The sequence below is a fragment of the Lathyrus oleraceus genome, chromosome 3, assembly GCF_024323335.1.
Source record: "Lathyrus oleraceus cultivar Zhongwan6 chromosome 3, CAAS_Psat_ZW6_1.0, whole genome shotgun sequence".
In the NCBI taxonomy this organism is placed as follows: domain Eukaryota; kingdom Viridiplantae; phylum Streptophyta; class Magnoliopsida; order Fabales; family Fabaceae; genus Lathyrus; species Lathyrus oleraceus.
The window spans coordinates 434,011,316-434,032,949 of NC_066581.1; the positions used below are offsets into that span (position 1 = coordinate 434,011,316).

General features: G+C 34.0%; 1 protein-coding gene and 1 pseudogene across 1 annotated transcript; both read left to right on the top strand.

Annotated features, from left to right (window-relative positions):
• Positions 1 to 6,776: 6,776 nt before the first annotated feature.
• On the top strand, positions 6,777 to 8,534 carry LOC127131589 (uncharacterized). Its single transcript, XM_051060501.1, has 4 exons — positions 6,777 to 6,961; positions 7,040 to 7,415; positions 7,545 to 7,841; positions 8,262 to 8,534. Exons 1-4 carry the CDS (start codon positions 6,777 to 6,779, stop codon positions 8,532 to 8,534), a joined length of 1,131 nt encoding a protein of 376 aa, XP_050916458.1.
• Positions 8,535 to 18,525: 9,991 nt separating this feature from the next.
• LOC127131590 (cytochrome P450 81E8-like) lies at positions 18,526 to 19,624 on the top strand (annotated as a pseudogene).
• Positions 19,625 to 21,634: the final 2,010 nt, after the last annotated feature.

Here is a 21,634-nt window from a genome sequence, read left to right on the forward strand (position 1 = left end):
TGAGCAATATCCAGACATCATAAAGATCAAGGCATCAAATATAGATAGCCATATCCAAGCAAGCACTCCAATAGCTAACAGTCTTCATTGTCTTTCAATGTATCATACGAAACATTCCTTGATCAACTTAGAACAAAAACATCATACACAAGATCAAAATAACAATTAAGCACAAAGACAGAGTAGCAGATGAACCCAAGAAATCCCCAAGTCCTACATCAGATGAAGGAACAGTTCAAAATAGCTCAGTCTCAAATTTTGGCATTGGCCAAGTCCTTTAGCATAGGGAATGTTGCCTAATCCTATGTCCAGAAAGTTCAGATCAAGTTCAACAGTCCACCAAATGTTTTGTAGGGTTTTTCTTGTTATTAAATGTTTTAAGGTCCTAAGACCACAAACAAAACCAAAAGCAAACAACAAATATATACAATCACAAGATATGGCTCAAATGAGCAAAGTGAAAAGGACTTGAAGCATAAACAAGTTATATGAAATGTAAATGGCAATGAATGATAAATGACTAAAATTTAAATTGCATAAAGTAAATGGCTTTAAAGTAAAAGCATAATGAATAAAAGTTAGTCAATGGTAAGTCAAAAGTTAATGGTGATTTTTAATTGATTAAGTCATTCTTTGGAGAACACTAAACCATTCATTCACAAGTATGAACCCTCAAACCAAGACATCTTCCATGAGAAGGGCTCCAACTTGGATAATTCAACAAGTATGCCACTAGCTCCCATGAAAGGAAAAAAGGTCAAGTCTCCACACAATGCCATGAAGAATGGGAGACTTACAATCTCACTTACTAGAATGATATGCCTTAAGGGTCAAATTTAGCTCTATGTTAAGCAATCGTAATTGGACTTATATAGAAGTCACAAATATCCGAGGTCGGGCAATAAAAATATAGGTGTTAATGCATGTTAGAGATTTGGTATGAAGAACCAAACTCCTAAAACATACCACACACTAAAATAAAAATCAAAAGGGAGGGACATATCTCAGTCACACTTTTATTGATTCATCTGACACAGGGTCATTGATGAATCAATTAGCCTTTAGACATTAGAGATTTCACTGGTCAAATAAGGGAATGGGAAAGAATAGGGATGAAGATGAAGAGGGAGGGGAAGGTAGAAACACAAATTGATCATGAGAGGAATTTCATCAAATCAAAACCATCCATTCATTTTGGGAGATGAAATGTACATTTCATCAATCCCCTAAATCCAATGGTTTTGATTCAACAAAAGTCAAATCAACCATGACAAAGGCCCAAACAGAAAGTCAAACATCACAAGACCATAAAAACGGCTCAACAGTATTTTTAAACATTTAATCAATTAAAAATAAATTTAAAAATAAATTAAAATACATTTTACTTTGGTTAAAACCTAAAATCCCATCAAAACAAAAAATAAATGGCCAAGGGATTTATTCTAGGTCAAACAAGGTCAAGTTACCTTAGATAAAAAATTTCACAATTTTTAAAAAGTCAGAAGTATTTTTAAACAATTAAAAATATGGACAAAAAACATTTAATTCATAAAAAATACCAAAATTAATCCAAAAAATAATTTTAATTTAGAATATGGAAGATAAAAATATTTAAAGATTTTTGGTTAAAGACCCATATTTTTTGGATTAAAAATGGATTTATTATGAATTAAATGAAATAAGAGTAACTAAAAGAAAATTAGAAATTATGAAAAATCAAGGGCCATCAGATCTCCCTCATTAATTGAGGTGGCGGGTCTGATGGCCGCGCGCATGGGGAATACACTGGACTTGAGTCAATGCGCTGCAAACATGGTCAAACAAATCAAAGGTTCAGATTAAAACGTTTAAACATGATCAAAGGGATGGGAGGGTGCTAACACACCACCGAAGCTAGGGCTCTAGTCATCTTCTCTGGTGGACCTCACCAGACTGATCTACCATCAACCTTCACTAAAATAAAAAATGAATACCCTAATTTGAAGATAAAAACGCCAGGAATCTAAATCTGCCCTCAAAATTCTCCAATTCTCACTATATTGAAAGATACGTGGAATTGAAAATTGAGCAGTATGAACTGAGTTGCTTCGATTTGACCTAAAAGCAACTTAATCTTGTTGCCTACATTGATAGGACTTCAGCCAACCAAAAATTATTTGAAATGATGGATAATTGAGAGAGAATCAAAGAGAGAAAATTTAACAAATTTCACCTTCTGTTTGCAGTGATGAAGCTCAATCTGTATCTCAATTGGCTTGGGCTTGCTTCCACTTGATTGCAAGAGGTGAAATGAGAGCTTAAATGGCTTGGATTCTTGAAATTGAAACTCGATTTTCAAATGAAAAACTTCAAGATTATCCTTTATTAAAGGTGGGAAGGTTACAGGAGCAAAGCTTGGGCAAGGTGTCCCTCATTCTGAGCAGTAAGGCATGTATTTAAAGGCTTAGCAATTGATTTTCACAAACTTTCATTCAAATGCCAAAAATAGTAATTCAAGTGTGCATGTTTGCATGGGCATGTGATAGGCACATAAGATGACGTCAAAAGGTCCAAAAATGATCATGAGTGATACTGGAAGTCCAACATGAAGCCATGCATTTGTAATTGAGAAGTGATCATGAGATTCATCCAAATGGAACCATGAAGAGTAACCATGTGCAAGTCATTCAAACCTTGTCCGAATGAAGTGATTTTGGACTTTTTGGAAAGGTGAGATTAAGGGTAACAACTTTCATGTTGAACACTTTTACATTTGAAACATGGATTATGATAATTTTTGAGGTGGATGTTTGGGAAATCAAACATAATTGAAATGTTTCTAAGTACCAAGTCAAATATCCACTTCTTACACCTTGAATAACTTTTGCTATGAGCTTCAAATGGAAATCTTTCCTTCATTAAAGTTGTAGATCTCTCAAACCTATTAAATCTGGTCACAAATTTGACCTAATTTGGGTTATTCATGAAGGAGTTATGCATTTTAGAAGTTGAGGAAATTTGCTTGTTCAATGGTAGTGGCCCAAAATGACCTATAATCTTTCCTCTTGGCACATGCCCTTGCAAGTTGAATTTTAAGTTTATAAAAGAATAAAAGTTGGATAGGACATCTTGAAATTGATCATGAAACTTGGATGGCCTTAATATAATAAAAATTTAGCAAGTTATGGTCCTTGGAAGTTGACCTCCTAACTAAGGCACAAACAAAATGACCTATAATCTTTCACCATACAAAATGACTTTCCAAGCAAAACTGGATCTTGACCTAAACATGAAAGTTATTTTTAATGTGATAAGGAGTAAATTTTATCTTGGAATTATTTTCATATGACAAAAATTGTAGGATATAAGGTCTAGGGAACCCCTACTTTGACTAGTTGACTTTCTCTGGTCAACTTCTTTGAACAAACTTGCAAACTTGAAGTTCTCTTGATATTTTAGACTCATGGAGGATCATATATGATTTATATAATTTTAAATGAAGTATAACTTGATATATTGGACCAATTGTTGATGAAACTTGCTAAGGAAGTTACAAAAGATACCCAGATGAACTAGGTTTACCAAGGCAAACAAGCTTCAAACTCTTGATGATTTCTTGATCGAAATGATAAATGAAGATTATGGGGATCCATATATGATGTCTAGAACCATTGTGAACCATATCTTGATTGATCTCCTTGCACTGAGGGTCTCAAACCCTAGATATGAGCTTGATGGGGCATTGCTGAATGCACACACTACCTACAAAGGAAACAAAGTTATACAAAAATATATTTTTTGGTATTTTGGTTAGTAAACAATGGGAAAAAAAGTATATTCAAATGTGCTTGGTGATCTCTCCCAATTCAAACCCAATGAATAAGGGGTAGGGAGGATGCCAACGTGTGATCCCAAAGCCAATGCATATGATGAGATAGCATGACGGATCTTAGGGTCAACTTTTGGGTCTTACAGAACCTATGCAAGTTTAAAGTCTAGGAGGAAAGAGGTATGCCTATGTTGTTATTGATGACTTCTCAAGGTTCACATGGTTGAACTTCATTAAAGAAAAGTCAGAAGTGTTTGAAGTGTTTAAAGAAATATGTCAAAAGATTCAAAGAGAGAAGGCTTGTGGCATTGTCAGGATTAGAAGTGACTGTGGGAAGGAATTTGAGAATAGCAAGTTTGAGGAATTATGCACCTCTAAATGAATTAGTCATTATTTCTCTTCACCCATCACTCCTTAACAAAATGGTGTGGTTAAGGGTAAGAATATGACCATTCAAGAGTGTGTCAGGGTCATGCTTCATGCTAAGAAACTACCATATCATTTTTGGGTTGAATCCATGAAGACTGCCTGTTATATTCTTAATAGACCGAATATCAGATTTGGCACATCAGCCACATTGTATGAACTATGGAAAGGAAAAAAGCCAACGGTAAAATATTTCCATGTATTTGGAAGTAAATGTTATATTCTGGCAGATCGTGAGCAGAGGAGAAAAATGGATCCTAAAAGTGATTAGGGAATTTTTCTAGGGTACTATACAAACAGAAGAGCATATAGAGTCTTCAACTCCAAAAGCAAGGTAATGATGGAATACATAAACATTGTTGTGGAAGACTAAACAAACGAAACTGATGTCACAAATGATGTTGAAACATCAATGAATGATGTTCCTGAAGATGTTGCAGACACAAATGCTAATATTGAACCTATAGAGAATGAGTCAACTAACAAAGGGCCTTCCATCAGAATTCAGAAAGATAATCCTAAGGAGCTTATTATAGGAAATCTAAATGAAGGAATAATCACTAGATCAAGGGAAGTTGTGTCAAATGCTTGTTTTGTTTCTAAATTTGAACCCAAGAATATCAAGGAGGCCTTGACTGATGAGTTCTAGATTAATTCTATGCAAGATGAACTTGGTCAATTCAAAATAAATGAGGTGTGGAATTCGGTTCCAAGACCTGTAGGAACAAATGTTATTGGCATTAGATGGTTATACAAGAACAAGTCTGATGAACAAGGGGTTGTTACCAGAAACAAAGCCAGACTTGTTGCCCAAGGATACACCCAAATGGAAGGAGTAGACTTTGATGAAACCTTTGCTCCAATAGCTTTCCTGGAGTCTATCAGATTGTTACTTGGAATGGCATGTCTTTTAAAGTTCAAGTTGTTCCAAATGGATGTTAAAAGTGCCTTCCAAAATGGCTACTTAAATGAAGATGTGTATGTTGAATAGACAAAAGGGTTTATTGATCCTACATTCCCAAATCATGTGTACAAATTAAAGAAGGCATTGTATGATTTAAAACAAGCCCCAAGAGCTTGGTATGAAAGGTTGACTGACTTTCTCATCAATCATGGATATAAAAAGGGTGGAATTGATAAAAGTCTCTTTGTCAAAGAAAAGGAAGGAAAACTTATGATAGCTCAGATCTATATGGATGGCATTATGTTTAGAGGGATGTCAGATGAGATGGTCCAACATTTTGTCAAACAAATGCAATCTGAGTTTGAAATGAGTTTGGTAGGAAGTACGTAGGAGAACTGGCGTACTTCCTTGGGCTCCAAGTCAAACAGATGGAAGACTCTATCTTTCAGTGTCAAAGCAAATATGCAAAGAGTATTGTGAAGAAATTTGGATTGGAGAATTCTAGTCACAAAAGAACTCCTGCACCTACTCACTTAAAGTTATCTAAAGATGAAAAAGGTTTAAGTGTCGACCAAAGTTTATATAGAAGCATGATTGGCATCCTTCTATACCTTACAGCAAGCAGACCAGTTATAATTTTTTTTGTTTGAGTGGGTGCTACGTATCAAGCAGAACACAAATTGAATCACATCAATCAAGTAAAAAGGATTCTAAAGTATTTGAATGGCACAAGTGAGTATGGAATGTTGTACTCTCATGATTCAAATTCTATGTTAGTATGATATTGTAATGTTGATTGGGCTGGTAGTGTTGATGATAGGAAGAGTACCTTTGGAGGATGTTTTTTCTTGGGAAACAATTTAATTTCATGGTTCAACAAGAAACAAAATTGTGTATTCGTATCCATTATTGAAGCTGAGTATATAGTAGTAGGCAGCAGCTGCTCTCAACTAATATGGATGAAACAAATGTTGATTGAATACAATGTCACACAAGATGTCATGACATTATTTTGTGACAACTTGAGTGATATTAATATCTCAAAAAATCCTATTCAAAATAGTATAACTAAACACATTGACATCAAACATCATTTTATTAGGGAACTTGTTAAAGACAAAGTCATAACAATTGAGCATGTTAGCACGGAGAATCAGCTTGCAGACATTTTTACCAAAGCCTTGGATATAGTTCAATTTGAAAAGTTAAGAGGAAAACTTGGGATTTGCGTTAATGAGCATTTATAACAATTACAGCTAATTAAGTGTGTCGGAAAAGAGTTTAACTCTCATCATTACACTAGAAACACTTACCTAAACCCGTTACCTCATTGTGTATCCTTTTGGACAAACCTACACTATCCATTCCACTCAAACACCTCATTCTCTTCCAGAAATCTTTTCTCACTCTCTCTCTCTCAAGAACCTTTCCCTATTACATCTGCTTCAAGTGTCAACTAAAATCTCTCAACAATCTTCACCCACTGACATGCATGTTCCAACAAAAACTAGTGGATCTTCCTTCCCAACGGTTAGGGCAAACAAACTGCTTCAAATGATAAACCCAACAGATCTGGTCTTGGATGTTTCCCCACTATCCACTGTTAATCCTCCTCCTCAGAATAAATTTATGTCTTATATGGCTAAAAATGTCAAGACTTTAAGTAAGTCTTCTGAACCTATACTCCCCAGTAAAGATAAAACTGTTGTTGAAGAAGAATCTAGGTCTAAAGGGTCTAAAATAAGAAAGCCTAGTATGCATGTTGATGGCACCGAGAATCCAACTAAAACGAAAAGGAGTGCAATTGATAAGGAACTTAGGAGGTTTACTACATTTGTTTTGAAGGAAGTAAACTCAGACATTTTTCCAGATGTTTAAACATCTTTGGCAAAAGAATCTAGCCTTGACAATGACTCTAGTGAAAAAGATGAGGAAAGCATTCCTCAACATGCTGATCGTGAGAGAATAAGTAAAAAGAAAGTTGATCTTGTTGTCAATGTTGAAGAACTAACTTATGATGAAGAACCCCTTACCAATATTGTAACTCCTAGTGTTACCAAGAGACTGCAAAGGCGTAAAGGAAAGGCAGTGGTGTTTGAAGATTCTCCCTCCAGGGAAGTGAAGAGAAAATATGGTGGTTTGAAAGGTACTTCTTCTAGAAGGTCCATAGGAAAATCTCATATTGGACCTACTAGATCATGGATTAAAGTTGATACCCCTACTGGAAAGAGGAAATTTGTCTCTTCTAGTGAATCCGGGTTTGATGTCAAAAAGGATGTCTAGGACATCACACATGTAAAAAGATCTGCTAACAAGAATCCTCATGCTGCTATGCCCAAAGCTCCACTGGACAATGCTTCTTTACATTATGCGAAGAATGTTGAAAGGTGGAAGTATGTCATTTAGAGAAGGGTACCCTTGGAAAGGGAATTGGGTAAGGATTCCCTTAAGTGTAAGGAGGTAGTAGAACTTATAGAAGCTGCAGGGTTGATGAAGACTGTCACACACTTTGGCCCTTGCTATGAAAGCTTAGTCAATGAGTTTATGGTGACTATCCCTGATGGATGTGATGATACAAAGAGTGCTGACTATGGTAAGGTGTATGTGAGAGGAAATGTTGTGAGATTCTCCCCAGCTGTGATCAATAAATTTATAGGAAGAACAGGAGTACCTCAGGCTGAGCTAGAAGTTACTGATGATCAGGTGTGCAAAGAGATCACGGCCAAGCAGGTTAGACACTAGCCAAACAAAAGGAAGCTATTTGCTGGTAAGTTGACTGTAAAACATGCCATCCTTCATAGGATTGGGACTGCCAACTGGGGGGCCACTAATCACACCTCAACCATCTCCACTGGTCTTGGGAAATTCATTTATGTTGTTGGAATAAGAACAATGTTTGACTTTAGAAAATACATCTTTGAACAAGTGTTGAAACAAGCCTTCTCTACTGCTGTAAAAATGCCCATCTGTTTTTCATCCCTCATCTGTGGAATCATCCTAAATTAACATCATGGTATTTTGCTTCCCATTGATAGTGTGAAGAAAAGGGATTCTCCCTTATCACTCCACTACAAACTCTTTGCAGGAACACATCTCTCAGACATTTTTATGACATATTCTCAGGCACCTGGCCCTGCCACCTCCAAGAAGAGTGTCATTGCTCAGCTGAAGGAAACTTGTAAAGAGATGGAGGATCCCATCAGATCTAGCACTACACCAAAGTATAAACTTGAGACATTGGTGAAGGTTGTGATGGAAGAAGATAAGAAGGAAGTTGTACATGATGGTGATGGAAATGAAAGAATTGATGATGAGGACTATGATGGTGAGAATGACGTTGATGAAGAGAAAGAAGATAAAGGAGAAGAGTATGCACTAGCTGACTCAGATAGTTAGGAAGATAGTTGATTGCAACCTTGTTTTGTTCTATATTTGATTATGTTTTGTGGTCTGTGACCAAGATATTATGCACCCTTAGGTGCCCCCTTGTGTGTGATCGTTAACTTTATGAATTTGGATTTTTATCTATTTTTCGTTAAATGTTTACCTTTGTCATATTATGGCTAAAAAGGGGGAGTATTGTGTGTGCTAACCACTAAACACTAACCTCAATATTGTCAAGTTGTGCTTAAGGAAGAAGGAGTTATAGAGGTCTAGAATTTTCTAGACTGCTGTGTTGTGATGTCAAACTTTATGTTCTAACATCAACTTGACTAAGGAAGTGTTTTGAGTTGGGCTGCTATGTTGTGATGTCAAACTTGATGTTATGACATCAACTTGAGTAAGGAAGCATTTTGAGTGAAGATATTGAAGTTTTTTTCTGCTACATATACCTATGATGTATGGTGTTAAATAGGTATTGTTTTCTATGGAGGAACCCTTGAGGGGGAGTACTAGTTATGTGAAACAGGGGGAGTATAGACTCTGATTGGTGTGATTGCTTGATTACCTCTGTAATATGTGTGTTTGATATTGATCTATTTTTCAAACCTATGTAGTTATCCTGGATGTGGTGCTGGTGTGTGAGGTGTATTTGGTTGTTTTAGCCAAAATTTGCCAAAGAGGGAGATTGTTTATTCCTTGTATTTTTGATTGGCAGTAATTTTGGTAAAACTAACTTAGCTGCAACATGTTAAACAAGATGTTTTAACATGTGGATTCGACGCCTTGTCTGAAACAGGTTTTACTCTTGGTAACGTTTGATTGTTTAACTGATTATAGAATATTCTAGGAATATTCAGTAATCCCATATGGCGTCCATGAGTGAGGATTCAGATATTCTAATTTATTTTTAACTTATTCAATTTTCTAAATATTGAGGCATTTTAGGAAACTTTTGATTGATAACCTAATATTGTGCAGCTGGTTCTCTTTGTGTACAAGGTCCAAATCCAGTTCATTCTATTGCTATATATAGAATGTCTTAAACCTAATTGAAGTACTAAGAAAAGAAGATAGAAGTGTTGAGTTAGGGTTTGAGTAAACGTGTTATTTATGAGCATCTCAAATATCATCTTGATATATTAGTAGGAATGTATTAATTGATTGTAAGGATTGTCAAGCACTCATAAGCTTTTAAGCATTGAGTGATAGTGTGTTTGTGAAGTGTGACTTCAGAATTTATTGTAATTGCTTGAAGTGTCACCGTTGTGATTGAAAGGGAGGTGAGAAGGGTCTCACACCTAGGAGTGTCTTAGGTAGAAGTTAAGCATGGGTAGTGATTAGGGTGTAGACTGTAAATTGGAGATAGTTTATAGAAGGTCTACAAACTGATACAATTTAGTGGATTTCCTCCCAGGCTTGGTAGCCCCTAGATATAGGTATTGTTGTACACCGAACTTGGTTAACAACTTTGTATGTTATGTTATTTTATGTTCCCCTATATGTAAGTTATCTTGTTATTGATCAGATATCAGTGTCTCAACGTCTCTTAGGACATCTGATATCTGCATACCAGAATTTCATCTTTTAAGAGGATCACTTGTACCACTAAGGGAGTTAGGACCCCCTCCAACGGTTCTTCCTCCCGGATATGATGTAAATGTATGTTGCGTGTTCCATTCCGGAGCTCCCGGACATTCCATTGAGAATTGTAAATCTTTGAAGTACAAAGTATAAGATCTAATTGATTCAAAGGAAATTACGCTCGCGCCCAACGGCCCGAATGTAAATAACAATCTCATGCCTTCGCACAATAAAGAAAATGTTAATATGGTAGAATTGGACGATGGAAGGAAAGTGATAACCTCTTCCAGTGAATTTAAGACTCTGCTTATTGAAATCAAGAACATTTTAATAAGAAGTGACGCATTCCCTGTTTGTACCAAGACTTGTGAATAATGCTTAACGGATCCTCAATAGTGTGAAATCTTGAAGTCCTCTATTCCGATCCTGATGAATCAAGGGATATTGTTAATATACCACCCTTTTATAATCAAAGACATATCCACTCTCGAAATACCATATGATAAAGTTCCACCACTACAAATTCCATACAATCTCTCTCAGTTAACTCTCTGAGCAAATCCTATTATTCCAATGGTAATAACGGTCCCAACACCCTTCCCCTACGATGACACCAAGTTAGTCCCATGGGTGTATGACACCTCAGTTTACATTCATGGATAGAAAATCAAGAAGAGCCTATGAAGTCGAATGACCCGATAATCAGTATAGTCGGAACTGGAGGAGTCACTAGAAGTGGTAGGGTCTTTGCACCCGTACCTCCTCCAATTGGTCATAGCGGTCCTTCGACCCTAGATAGGGGAAAGAAAATTGATGGTACTCAGTAAAGGCAAGATTCTTTACCTACCAATGAGGTAGATGAGTTTTTTCACATTATCAAGAGAAACAATTATCGAGTTGTTGAACAACTCAACCAAACACCATCAAAAATATTGGTGTTGTCTTTGTTAATGTGCTCAGAAGCATATAGGGATGCCTTGGTGAAGTTTCTGGAAACTGCCCATGTACTACAAAAAATATCAGTATACCAATTCGAGGGGGTAGTTAACAACATAGCTACCAGTCTAAGCTTGGGTTTCAATGACGAAGAGGTCCCCGCCGATGGAAGAAATTACAACAAAGCTCTCCACATCTCTATGAAGTGCATGGACACATTTCTATCTAGAGTCTTGGTGGACAATGGATCCTCTCTTAATGTGATGCCCGAAGGCTCTATTTTAAAATTAACCATTGAAGGACTCGTGATGAAGTCTAGTGAGCTTGTGGTGAGAGTATTTGATAGGTCAAGGAGGACTGTGATTGGTGAAGTAGATCTTCCTATGAAGATTGTCCCCTACACATCTTCATCACTTTCTTTATAATGGACATCCTTCCAGCTTATAGTTTCCTACTTGGAAGACCATAGATTCACTGAGTTGGAGCTGTCAATTCAACGTTCCATCAAAGGTTGAAATTTTTGGTTGACAATAAGCTAGTGGTCGTGGAAGGTGAAAAGGATATTGTAGTGAGTTATCTCGCATCATTCCGATACATTGAAGGAGAGGGATAAATGAAGAAAATTCCATTTCAGTCATTTGAAGTTGTCAACGTCGAAATGGTTTGCCCTACAGAGGATGAATCAAAAAATGCTGAATTTTCAATGGCCTTCCTCAAAGATTCCTTGACTATCATAATAAATGGACACCCCGAAGGATGGGGAAGAATGCTTGAGCTGCCTAACAATAAGGACCACTCCGGTTTGGGAAACAATTCCCAAAACTTAAAGAATCCCATGCCAATAGCTGAAAAGAGGCAAGTGCTCTCATTGTCAAAATACTTCTCAACTGTCAGGCACCTTGTTGACAGTCATATTTGTGCCTTGGAGGAAGATGGTGAAGAGGAAAAAGGACTGATCTTCATGAAGACCGAAGGAAGGGGTTCCACCAAATGGACCGTGTTGGAAGTACCTGAAGTGACCATGATCAAGATGTAATTTCCCTTGTTGTTTCCCCTTTTTGTTTTAATCAAAAGAACCCATGTCACGCCTAAGGCATGGGGGAATCATTTGTAGAGCCTCATTGAAATTCCCCTTTGTATCTTCCTCAATAGAGTCAGGTATTCTAGTCATTAGAAAGAATCGTCATTGTACCTTCTTGAGAAGTTTATCCCCTAGTTGGGTCAGGTATTCTAGCCGTTGCTGAGAATTGTCACTGGACGATGTCTTTTTCCCCACAAGGTTGGTTATTCTAGTCGTTGCTAAGAATCATCATCGTACCTTGTTTATTCTCTCCAATTGAGTCAGGTATTCCAGTGCTGCTAGGAATCATCACTGAACCCAACTTTTATTCCCGACTGAATCAGGCATTCTACCCGCCTTTAAGAATCATCGATGAATTCACTTGGTCGATCCCCACTAGATGTCAGGTATTCCAGTTGCCGCTAGGAATCGTCACTGAATTCACATTTTCCCCATTAGAGTTGGGTGTTCCAGCCATTGCTAGGAATTACATTCCTTTTTCTCCCTAGGCGTTGCTAGGGGCAGTCGCCCTTTCTCTTTAACCGAGATGATCATTCCCCATCGGAGTTTCTTCCCTCCATCTTCTTTAGGTTTTAACATCAAAAGATACTTATGTTGCATACATCACTAGAGCTAGCGGAAATATACCCGAACACATCGCACGCTCAAAAATACAACAAAATTGGCATTGAACTTTACTTATTCCCGAAGGAAAGGGAAAACATCGATAAACCCCGAAGAAAGAGGTATGTTAGGTAAGGAAGTTGGGTATGCAAGGGGAAGGTATTAACACCTATAACATTCATGTTACTCCATGGGAACCGTTTTGATTGTTCTTGCTCGAATGGGTGTCATCTAAAGATTACTCGCAAAAGAATAAGAGGAAAAGAAAGAAAATAGATAGAGTTCTCAGTGAGGATTAGGGCCCTCATGCCTACGTATCCTGATAGTGAAATGAGGAATTCAAAGCTCCGTAGTTCATAGAACTAGTGGTGGAAGATGAAAAGAATTATGATAACAATATGGTCTGAACCAAAGGATTATATGATTTGAACTCCAACAAGGGGTGAAATATGAACCCAAGAGTAAAACTGGTATAGACTAAGACGTGGAGGAAACTAGGCATACCTATTGTATTGTCTTATTGAAAAAAATGAATTAGATGTTTGGTTACAAGCCAAACAACTCTTGGTTCACAAGATGACACAAGAGGGAGCATAAATGATAGTGTATTTGGCTCAAAGCTAGGGTGTATCACATAAAGTGAATGAATATAGAGTATGAATGTATCGTGGAGATGAATGGAATGAAGTGACCAAAGCCACAAAAATGAATATCTGGTAACAAGTGACTGAAGAAGTGTACTTTGAAACCAAAGGGTAATGGTATATTGGAATCCATAGGAGGAATTAAATTTGTAACTCAATAGTAAAGGTGGCTTGACTAAGATGTGGAGGCACAAAGGCATACCCACGGTATTGTCATGACCAAAAAGAATGAATTGGGTGTTTGGGTACAAGCCAAACATCTCTTGGCACAAAGGTGGACAAATCTCCTAAAAGGGTGTATAATTTCAAAGAAAAATGTACTTCAGCTTCAAAGAAACGAGGTGTCACTGGGGTGAGTGGTAATGAGTGAAGGTAGATGACAGATTATGAAAGATATGGCAGATGCCCAAAGTTGGAAGGAGGAATAAATAAGTATGCTCGCCAAGGATTCGCATCCTCGTGCTTACATATTCTCACTGTGCAATGAGAAAGTCAGAGCATTCGTAGTTCGTGGAACTACGAAGACAAAGGAAAGATAAGGAAGTGTTTGCCTAAGCAACTAGAACTAAAAAGACAAACAACTTTAAGGATATGATTGCAATGATGAAAAAGTATAACTTGCATTAATAGAATGGTAATGTGGGAACCTACAAAGGCAAACTGGCTTTGAACCTAAGAGTAAAAAGGTACAAACTAAGATGTGGAGGGACCGAGGCATACCCACTGCATTATCTTACCAAAAAGAATGAATTAGGTGTTTGGAATCAAGGCAAACATCTCTTGGTTCACAAGATGGACAAATATCGTAAAAGGGTGAGTACGGGACCCACAAGAAAGGGTTGTTTGGATACAAGGAAGAATATATCACTTGATGGGGAACAAACAATTTGAGATCAAATAGAAATATTGTCTTGGATCCATGAAGGAAAAAACTCTGAACCAAAGAGAAAAAGAGGATAGGCTAAGACGTGGAGGGACAGAGGCATACCCACTCTTATCGTACCCAGAAACAAAGAGAAATAAGTGTTTGGGTACAAGCCAAACAACTCTTGGTTCACAGAAAATAATTGATTATGGAATCCAAGGAGAAAAGTATTTGATCTCAAAAAGATGGTATTGATTAATGAAAGAATGATGGATTAATAAATAAGGTAGCTCACGAAGAATCTAGATTCTCCTGCCTACGTATTCTCACTATGAAATGAGAAAATCAGAGCTTTCGTAGTTCAGCCCACTAGGGCTGACAGCAAGATGATTGAGACAAAAGAAATTATTGATAGATAATGAAATATGAGAGACTTGAGAGTTGTTTGATAAGAATCATACTAAAGTCTATGAATAAGGGTGAATGCTTTGAATAGCTAGGGCCTACGCCCCGTACGCAAAGTCACTATAGACAAGGGTAGGAGAAACTCCGTCTCATCATTTATTATTACTTAAGGCTCATGGCGCATGATACTTCTCATAACTAATAACTTGTTGGAGAAGAATCCTCATTGATGCTCCTTGAGTTGTTGTTGCTTTGTATGAAGAAGACTTGACACCTTGTTTGATTCTCAGTGCACTAAAGTCTATGAATAAGGGCAAATGATTTGAATAGGTAAGGCCTACACCTCATACACAAAATCACTCTAGACAAGGGTAGGAGAAACTCCGTCTCATCATTGCTTATTACTTAAGGCTCGTGTCGTAAAATCTGAATAGTTTTTACCAAGTGTTGACCTTTGATGTATCATGTATAATTCACTGCTCAATGTGACTGGGATATCTTGCATGAAAGACTGGTCTTAAAGCTTGGAGATCCACAACGTTAGAATCAATCTTATCAAATGATCAAGTGACTTTTGATCACTTGAATGGACTGTAAGGGTTATACATGATCAAAGGATTTAATTGATCAAAATTGCTTTTGATCAACTTGAATCGTAGGGTTTGAGGTGGTTTAAAACTCATGACTAATCCTAATCTAAGGGTTAAAAATTATTCACAATCTATTCCTAAGGGGAACATGCACTTGTTAATCAAAGACTTGACTTAAAACTAATTAATGTCCTAAGTCCAGATTAATCACAAGGGAGTGTGCATTTATATGGTTAAAAAGACAAAATAAACCTCCAAGGATAAAATAGTCATTTCACAAATGAAGAATAATGAATCAATTTATAATCATGAAAAACTTAATGAAAATAAATTAAATCTAATTAAATCTAATTAGTTCTAATTTCCTAAAAATCTAATTTAAACTAATTATCAAGATTTCTGAAAATTCTATTACTAATTAAAACTCAAAATTTCTAGAAATTCTAATCTATTCTAAGTTCCGAAATCTTAATTAATTTCTAAAAGTAATACTCTAAATCTAACTAACCTAATTAGGCTCTAAGAATTTAGCTTTAATATTTAAACCTTTCACATTGTCTCTAAGAATTTTCCAACGTTTTGACGAATAAGAAAATACAGTATAAATATGTTGTAAGACTCCAAAAAAATCTTTAGCTTTAATATAAGAATTTGCAATAGCACAAAGTGTCAACTTAAGACTATGATAACCACATGGTGTGTATAATGCTCTAGGGTTAACATCTAATAACTTTCCTTGTACACCTTGATTCTCAGTGCACTAAAGTCTATGAATAAGGGCAAATGATTTGAATAGGTAGGGCCTACACCCCATACGCAAAATCACTCTAGACAAGGGTAGGAGAAACTCCGTCTCATCATTCCTTATTACTTAAGGCTCGTGTCGTAAAATCTGAATAGTTTTTACCAAGTGTTGACCTTTGATGTATCATGTATAATTCACTGCTCAATGTGACTGGGATATCTTGCATGAAAGACTGGTCTTAAAGCTTGGAGATCCACAACGTTAGAATGAATCTTATGAAATGATCAAGTGACTTTTGATCACTTGAATGGACTGTAAGGGTTATACATGATCAAAGGATTTAATTGATCAAAATTGCTTTTGATCAACTTGAATCGTAGGGTTTTAGGTGATTTAAAACTCATGACTAATCCTAATCTAAGGGTTAAAAATTATTCACAAGCTATTCCTAAGGGGAACATGCACTTGTTAATCAAAGACTTGACTTAAAACTAATTAATGTCCTAAGTCCAGATTAATCACAAGGGAGTGTGCATTTATATGGTTAAAAAGACAAAATAAACCTCCAAGGATAAAATAGTCATTTCACAAATGAAGAATAATGAATCAATTTATAATCATGAAAAACCTAATGAAAATAAATTAAATCTAATTAGTTCTAATTTCCTAAAAATCTAATTTAAACTAATTATCAAGATTTCTGAAAATTCTATTACTAACTAAAACTCAAAATTTCTAGAAATTCTAATATATTCTAAGTTCCGAAATCTTAATTAATTTCTAAAAGTAATACTCTAAATCTAACTAACCTAATTAGGCTCTAAGAATTTAGCTTTAATATTTAAACCTTTCACATTGTCTCTAAGAATTTTCCAACGTTTTGACGAATAAGAAAATACAGTATAAATATGTTGTAAGACTCCAAAAAAATCTTTAGCTTTAATATAAGAATTTGCAATATCACAAAGTGTCAACTTAAGACTATGACAACCACATGGTGTGTATAATGCTCTAGGGTTAACATCTAATAACTTTCCTTGTACACCTTGATGCTCTAGAGAATTAATTGAATTTATTCTACTCTATATTTTATTTAAGGAAAATTACATTCCTTTATTAATTTTTGATTTTGTAGTGCCCCTAAAAATTTTGTAACCAGTACTTTTCAAAAAAATTAATTCTAGCAAATTTTTTCATAATAGAAAATTTAACTTTTAATATATATATATATATATATATATATATATATATTATATATATATATATATATATATATATATATATATATATATATATATATATATATATATATATATATATATAATTAAGTAATGATTAGAATTATATGAATTCAAAAATATAAATTAAAGATTATGTTCATAGTACTATTCAAAATTATATCAAATTTAAAGTACAAAATAAATAAATTACGAATAAAATAACTTTTTTATATTTTTGAATTTTCTATTGTGGTGACAATTAAAAAACACATTATTGATTTATCTCACTTATGTTTTTATTTTACTAAAAATATTAATTAATGTGAAATTATTACCTATATTTTAATTTAGTTGATTTATTTATTTGCAAGTTAGGAAATTTTTTACTTTTGAATGATCTACTAGTGTGACCATTTTAAATAAAAAATTATTATTGATTTATTAATTATAATTTAATTTGATTAAAAATATTACAAAATGTGAAATTATTACCTATATTTTATTTTAGTTGATTTATTTATTTGAATGTTTGAAAAATTTTATTTTTATAAATTCTACTATTGTTAGAATATTACAATAATTGTGCGGCCTATTAAATAATATCAAACTATAAACTTAAATATTATTATTTATTTATTTATTTCAAACAAATTAATTTGAAAATTGTCAACCTTTAATTTATACTAAATATTTTTATAATAAATAGAAAAATATTTATGGTAAGATTATCTTTTTATGAAATTTTAAAATATTAAACATACATCAACTCAAACAACCACTCCATCATACTTTCCAAACCTTATCACGAAAACACAGACAAATATTTTCTCTCTAGTTCGGTTCTCATATCGTTGTTGTTGTTTCATCATTGAAAATAGTACAAGAATGTTTTACCAAACACGACATCGTTTTAGCAAACCGACCTCATTTCTTAACCGGGAAATATATTAGCTAAAACAATAGCACAATTACAGTAGCACCTTATTGTGACCATTGGCGCAACCTCCGTCGTATAGTAACAACTGAGCTACTCTCATCTCACCGTTCAAATTCCTTCTTGAAAATATGATGAAATGAGATTATGAGACTAATACAGAAGTTAGCACAAGTGTCATACAATGATTTTTCAGAAGTTGAACTTACGTCAATATTTTCAGAAATGAAATTCAACATCATCATGAGAATGATGTCAGGGAAACAATATTATGGTGATGATTATGATGTGAGTTATATTGAGGAAGCAAGGTTGTTCAGAGAGATAGTTAAGGAAATTGTGAGTTTATGAGGAGCTAACAACGTTGGAAATATTTTTAGAGTTTTTAAGGTGGTTTAATTTTGATGGTTTCGAGAAGAGGCTTAAGAAGATAAGTAAGAGAGCTGATTCATTTTTACAATGACTCATTGATGAACATAGATTTGGAAAGAGGAACACTAATACTATGATAGATCATCTCTTAAAACAACAACAGTCACAACCTAAATATTACACATACCAAATCATCAAAGGACTTATTATGGTAAGTAGTTTTTTTTAACGAAGTGGTAATAACTAGTAGAAACTAACACACACAACTGTGAAAGTCAGGGTTCAAACTTTAGTATTGGCGTCCAACTTAAAAATATCGACACCTAATGAAAATAATTTTATAAAAAAAGTGAATAAGTATAATTTCATTTATCATTGTATAGAAATAAAGTATGTGGGCCAATGGAGGTATGTATTCATTGATGCTCTGTTAAAATTGAGTTATAAAGGCATACAAGAAAACAAAAATCTTCTCTTATTTTTTGGAATGATATTGATATTTTTTTGAATGTTTGTAGGTTATGCTACTTGCAGGAACCGACATATCATTTGTAACCCAAGAATGGGGTATATCCAATTTACTAAATAATCCAAATATATTAAAGAAGGAAAAAAATGAGATCGACACTCACATGGGACAAGATCACTTCGTAGATGAGCGCGATATTTCAAAACTTTCTTATCTTCAAAGCATTGTTTATGAGACTCTTCGATTTTATCCAGCCGCATCATTATTAATACCTCATTTTTCTTCAGAAGATTTTACAACTGAAAAATATAATATCCCACAAAACACAATTTTACTTGTCAATTCATGGGCCATTCATAGAGATCCAAATTTGTGCATTGATCATATATGTTTTAAGTCTGAGAGATTTGAGAAAGAAGGTGAGACAAATAAACTACTTTCATTTGGAATGGGAAGAAGGGCTTGTCCGGGGACAAATTAGCCCAACGCACTCTGAGTTTGAGTTTGGCCTTATTGATTCAGTGTTTTGAGTGGAAACGTATAGGTAAAGAAAAAATAGACATGACCGAAGGAAAAAGAATCACTGTGAAAAAAAAGATTTCCTTAAAAGTAATGTGCAAATTGCATCATCCACAAAAGATTAAAGATGTTTTCTAATTTATGAATGTTTGAAATTTGTTAATAAGAGATACATGATGTAATCATCTCCAAATTAATTTTGAATATGTAATTTCAAGATACAATTCAATGAGATTAATGATGTTTTTTTAATAAATTAATGTTTATTTTTGTCGAAAAGTATATATATATATATATATATATATATATATATATATATATATATATATATATATATATATATATATATATATATATATATATATATATATATATATATATATATATATATATATATATATATATATATATCACCATGTTTGGTAACAAAACCTTGTTAAAATATAAGTACTATTCACAATGATTTTTGGTTCTAACCGTGGTGATAAGTAATTTAATGTTAATGTATTTATAAAATTATAAGGACAAACTCTTTTTGTAATGAAAAAATAAAAATAAATTTTTTGGTGTTGGGACTCGAAGTTTGTAACCTTTCATCTATCACCATGACTGTTTTTATGACATGTGATAAAATGTTTTTTAACAATTGAAACACTTAACCTTTGCTTGCAAACATGGCTTCCTTATATGATGAAACATCTCCCTTCTGTGTTTTGTCCTTCCAACTTTGAGAATTGAAAGTGGTAGTGGTTCTCCTTCCTAGACCATTTCTTTTGAGTTTTTCTTCTACCTTGATCGGTTTATGCACCAAATCATCTACTTCCCCATAATGATACAGCTCTAATATATCCTTTATATCACAATTTAGGCTATGAAGAAATCTAACCATTATTGCTCAATTATCTTCTTCCACATTTACTCTTATCTTTGACACCTCCTTTTATTTGTAATATTCATCAACACTTTTAGAATCTTGAGTGAGCCTTTGTAACTTATTATGTAAGACCTAATGGTAATAAGAAGGAAAGGAATCTTCTTCTCATAATTCTTTTCATCTATTCCCAAGTGTTGATATTTGGTTCTCCATATCTTCTCCTTTCACTGATAGTTTGATTCCACCACACCAATACATATTATGTAAATTCAAGGGAAATAACTTGCACTTTTTGAATATTAGTATAAGTTTTACTAGTAAAAATTTATTCAATTTTTGTCTCCCACTCTAAATAAGCCTCTATATCATTTTTCCCTTGAAAGGTTGGAACTTTAATTTTGATACCACTAAACCATTCCTCTTTAGGCCTTCTTGCTCTTCTTCTTCATAATCTTTCCTCCTTATCCGTATTATTTTGTAGATTTTCTAAATGATTAATCCTTGCGTGTATTGCCTCTTTTTTTTCTATCATAATCTCTCTCATTTTAGTAGTGATAGCTTTCAACAACAATCTATTAGCTTCAACTTGACGAGGGCTACCATCACCACCTGAATTTGACATGGTTAATCACGAAACAATAACAATAATTATCCTCACGTGTTTCACTCAAATTTGACTCAATTGCTCTTTTTAGTTCTTTAAAGAAACCAAATTCAATCACATAAGAAAAACAAATTTTAATTGATAAATACTCAAAAGACTGGAAATGAAAGAAAGATGGAAATAAAACAAGGAAATAAAGAAGAAATAAACAAGACAAAGTAAATTAACAAAGAAAATAAGAATGTGGTGGCAAATAAAAAAATATGAGCAATCACAAGCTTATCACTACTAGAATTTGACTTTTTTATATATATAATTTTTTCTTATATATATATATATATATATATATATATATATATATATATATATATATATATATATATATATATATATATATATATATACACAAAAAAAAGGAAAGGGAATTGAAAGTTGCAGTATGAAATGGTCATATTCAAACCTTGCTCTTGATACCACTTAATGGCTAACCAATTTTAAATTTTGTCATTTTACTCATACTTTTGCATTCCCAAGTACTTGAATGTAGTGCACAAGTACGTATACTCCACTTTTTCACTCTACTTTATAGAGAAATTATTTTTAAAAGGCACTTGGAGTTGGATCAAGTGTTAGGACTGAAATGGAAGAGTGGAATGGATAATGATGATGA

Bases quoted from the DNA above. Each gene is read 5' to 3' on its own strand.
- LOC127131589 (XM_051060501.1), top strand. From the start codon at position 6,777: ATGGCTAAAAATGTCAAGACTTTAAGTAAGTCTTCTGAACCTATACTC. The intron at 6,962-7,039 runs GTTTACTACATT...AAAAGAATCTAG, and splicing joins ATTGATAAGGAACTTAGGAG to CCTTGACAATGACTCTAGTG. The intron at 7,842-8,261 runs GTGTGCAAAGAG...ACATATTCTCAG, and splicing joins TAGAAGTTACTGATGATCAG to GCACCTGGCCCTGCCACCTC.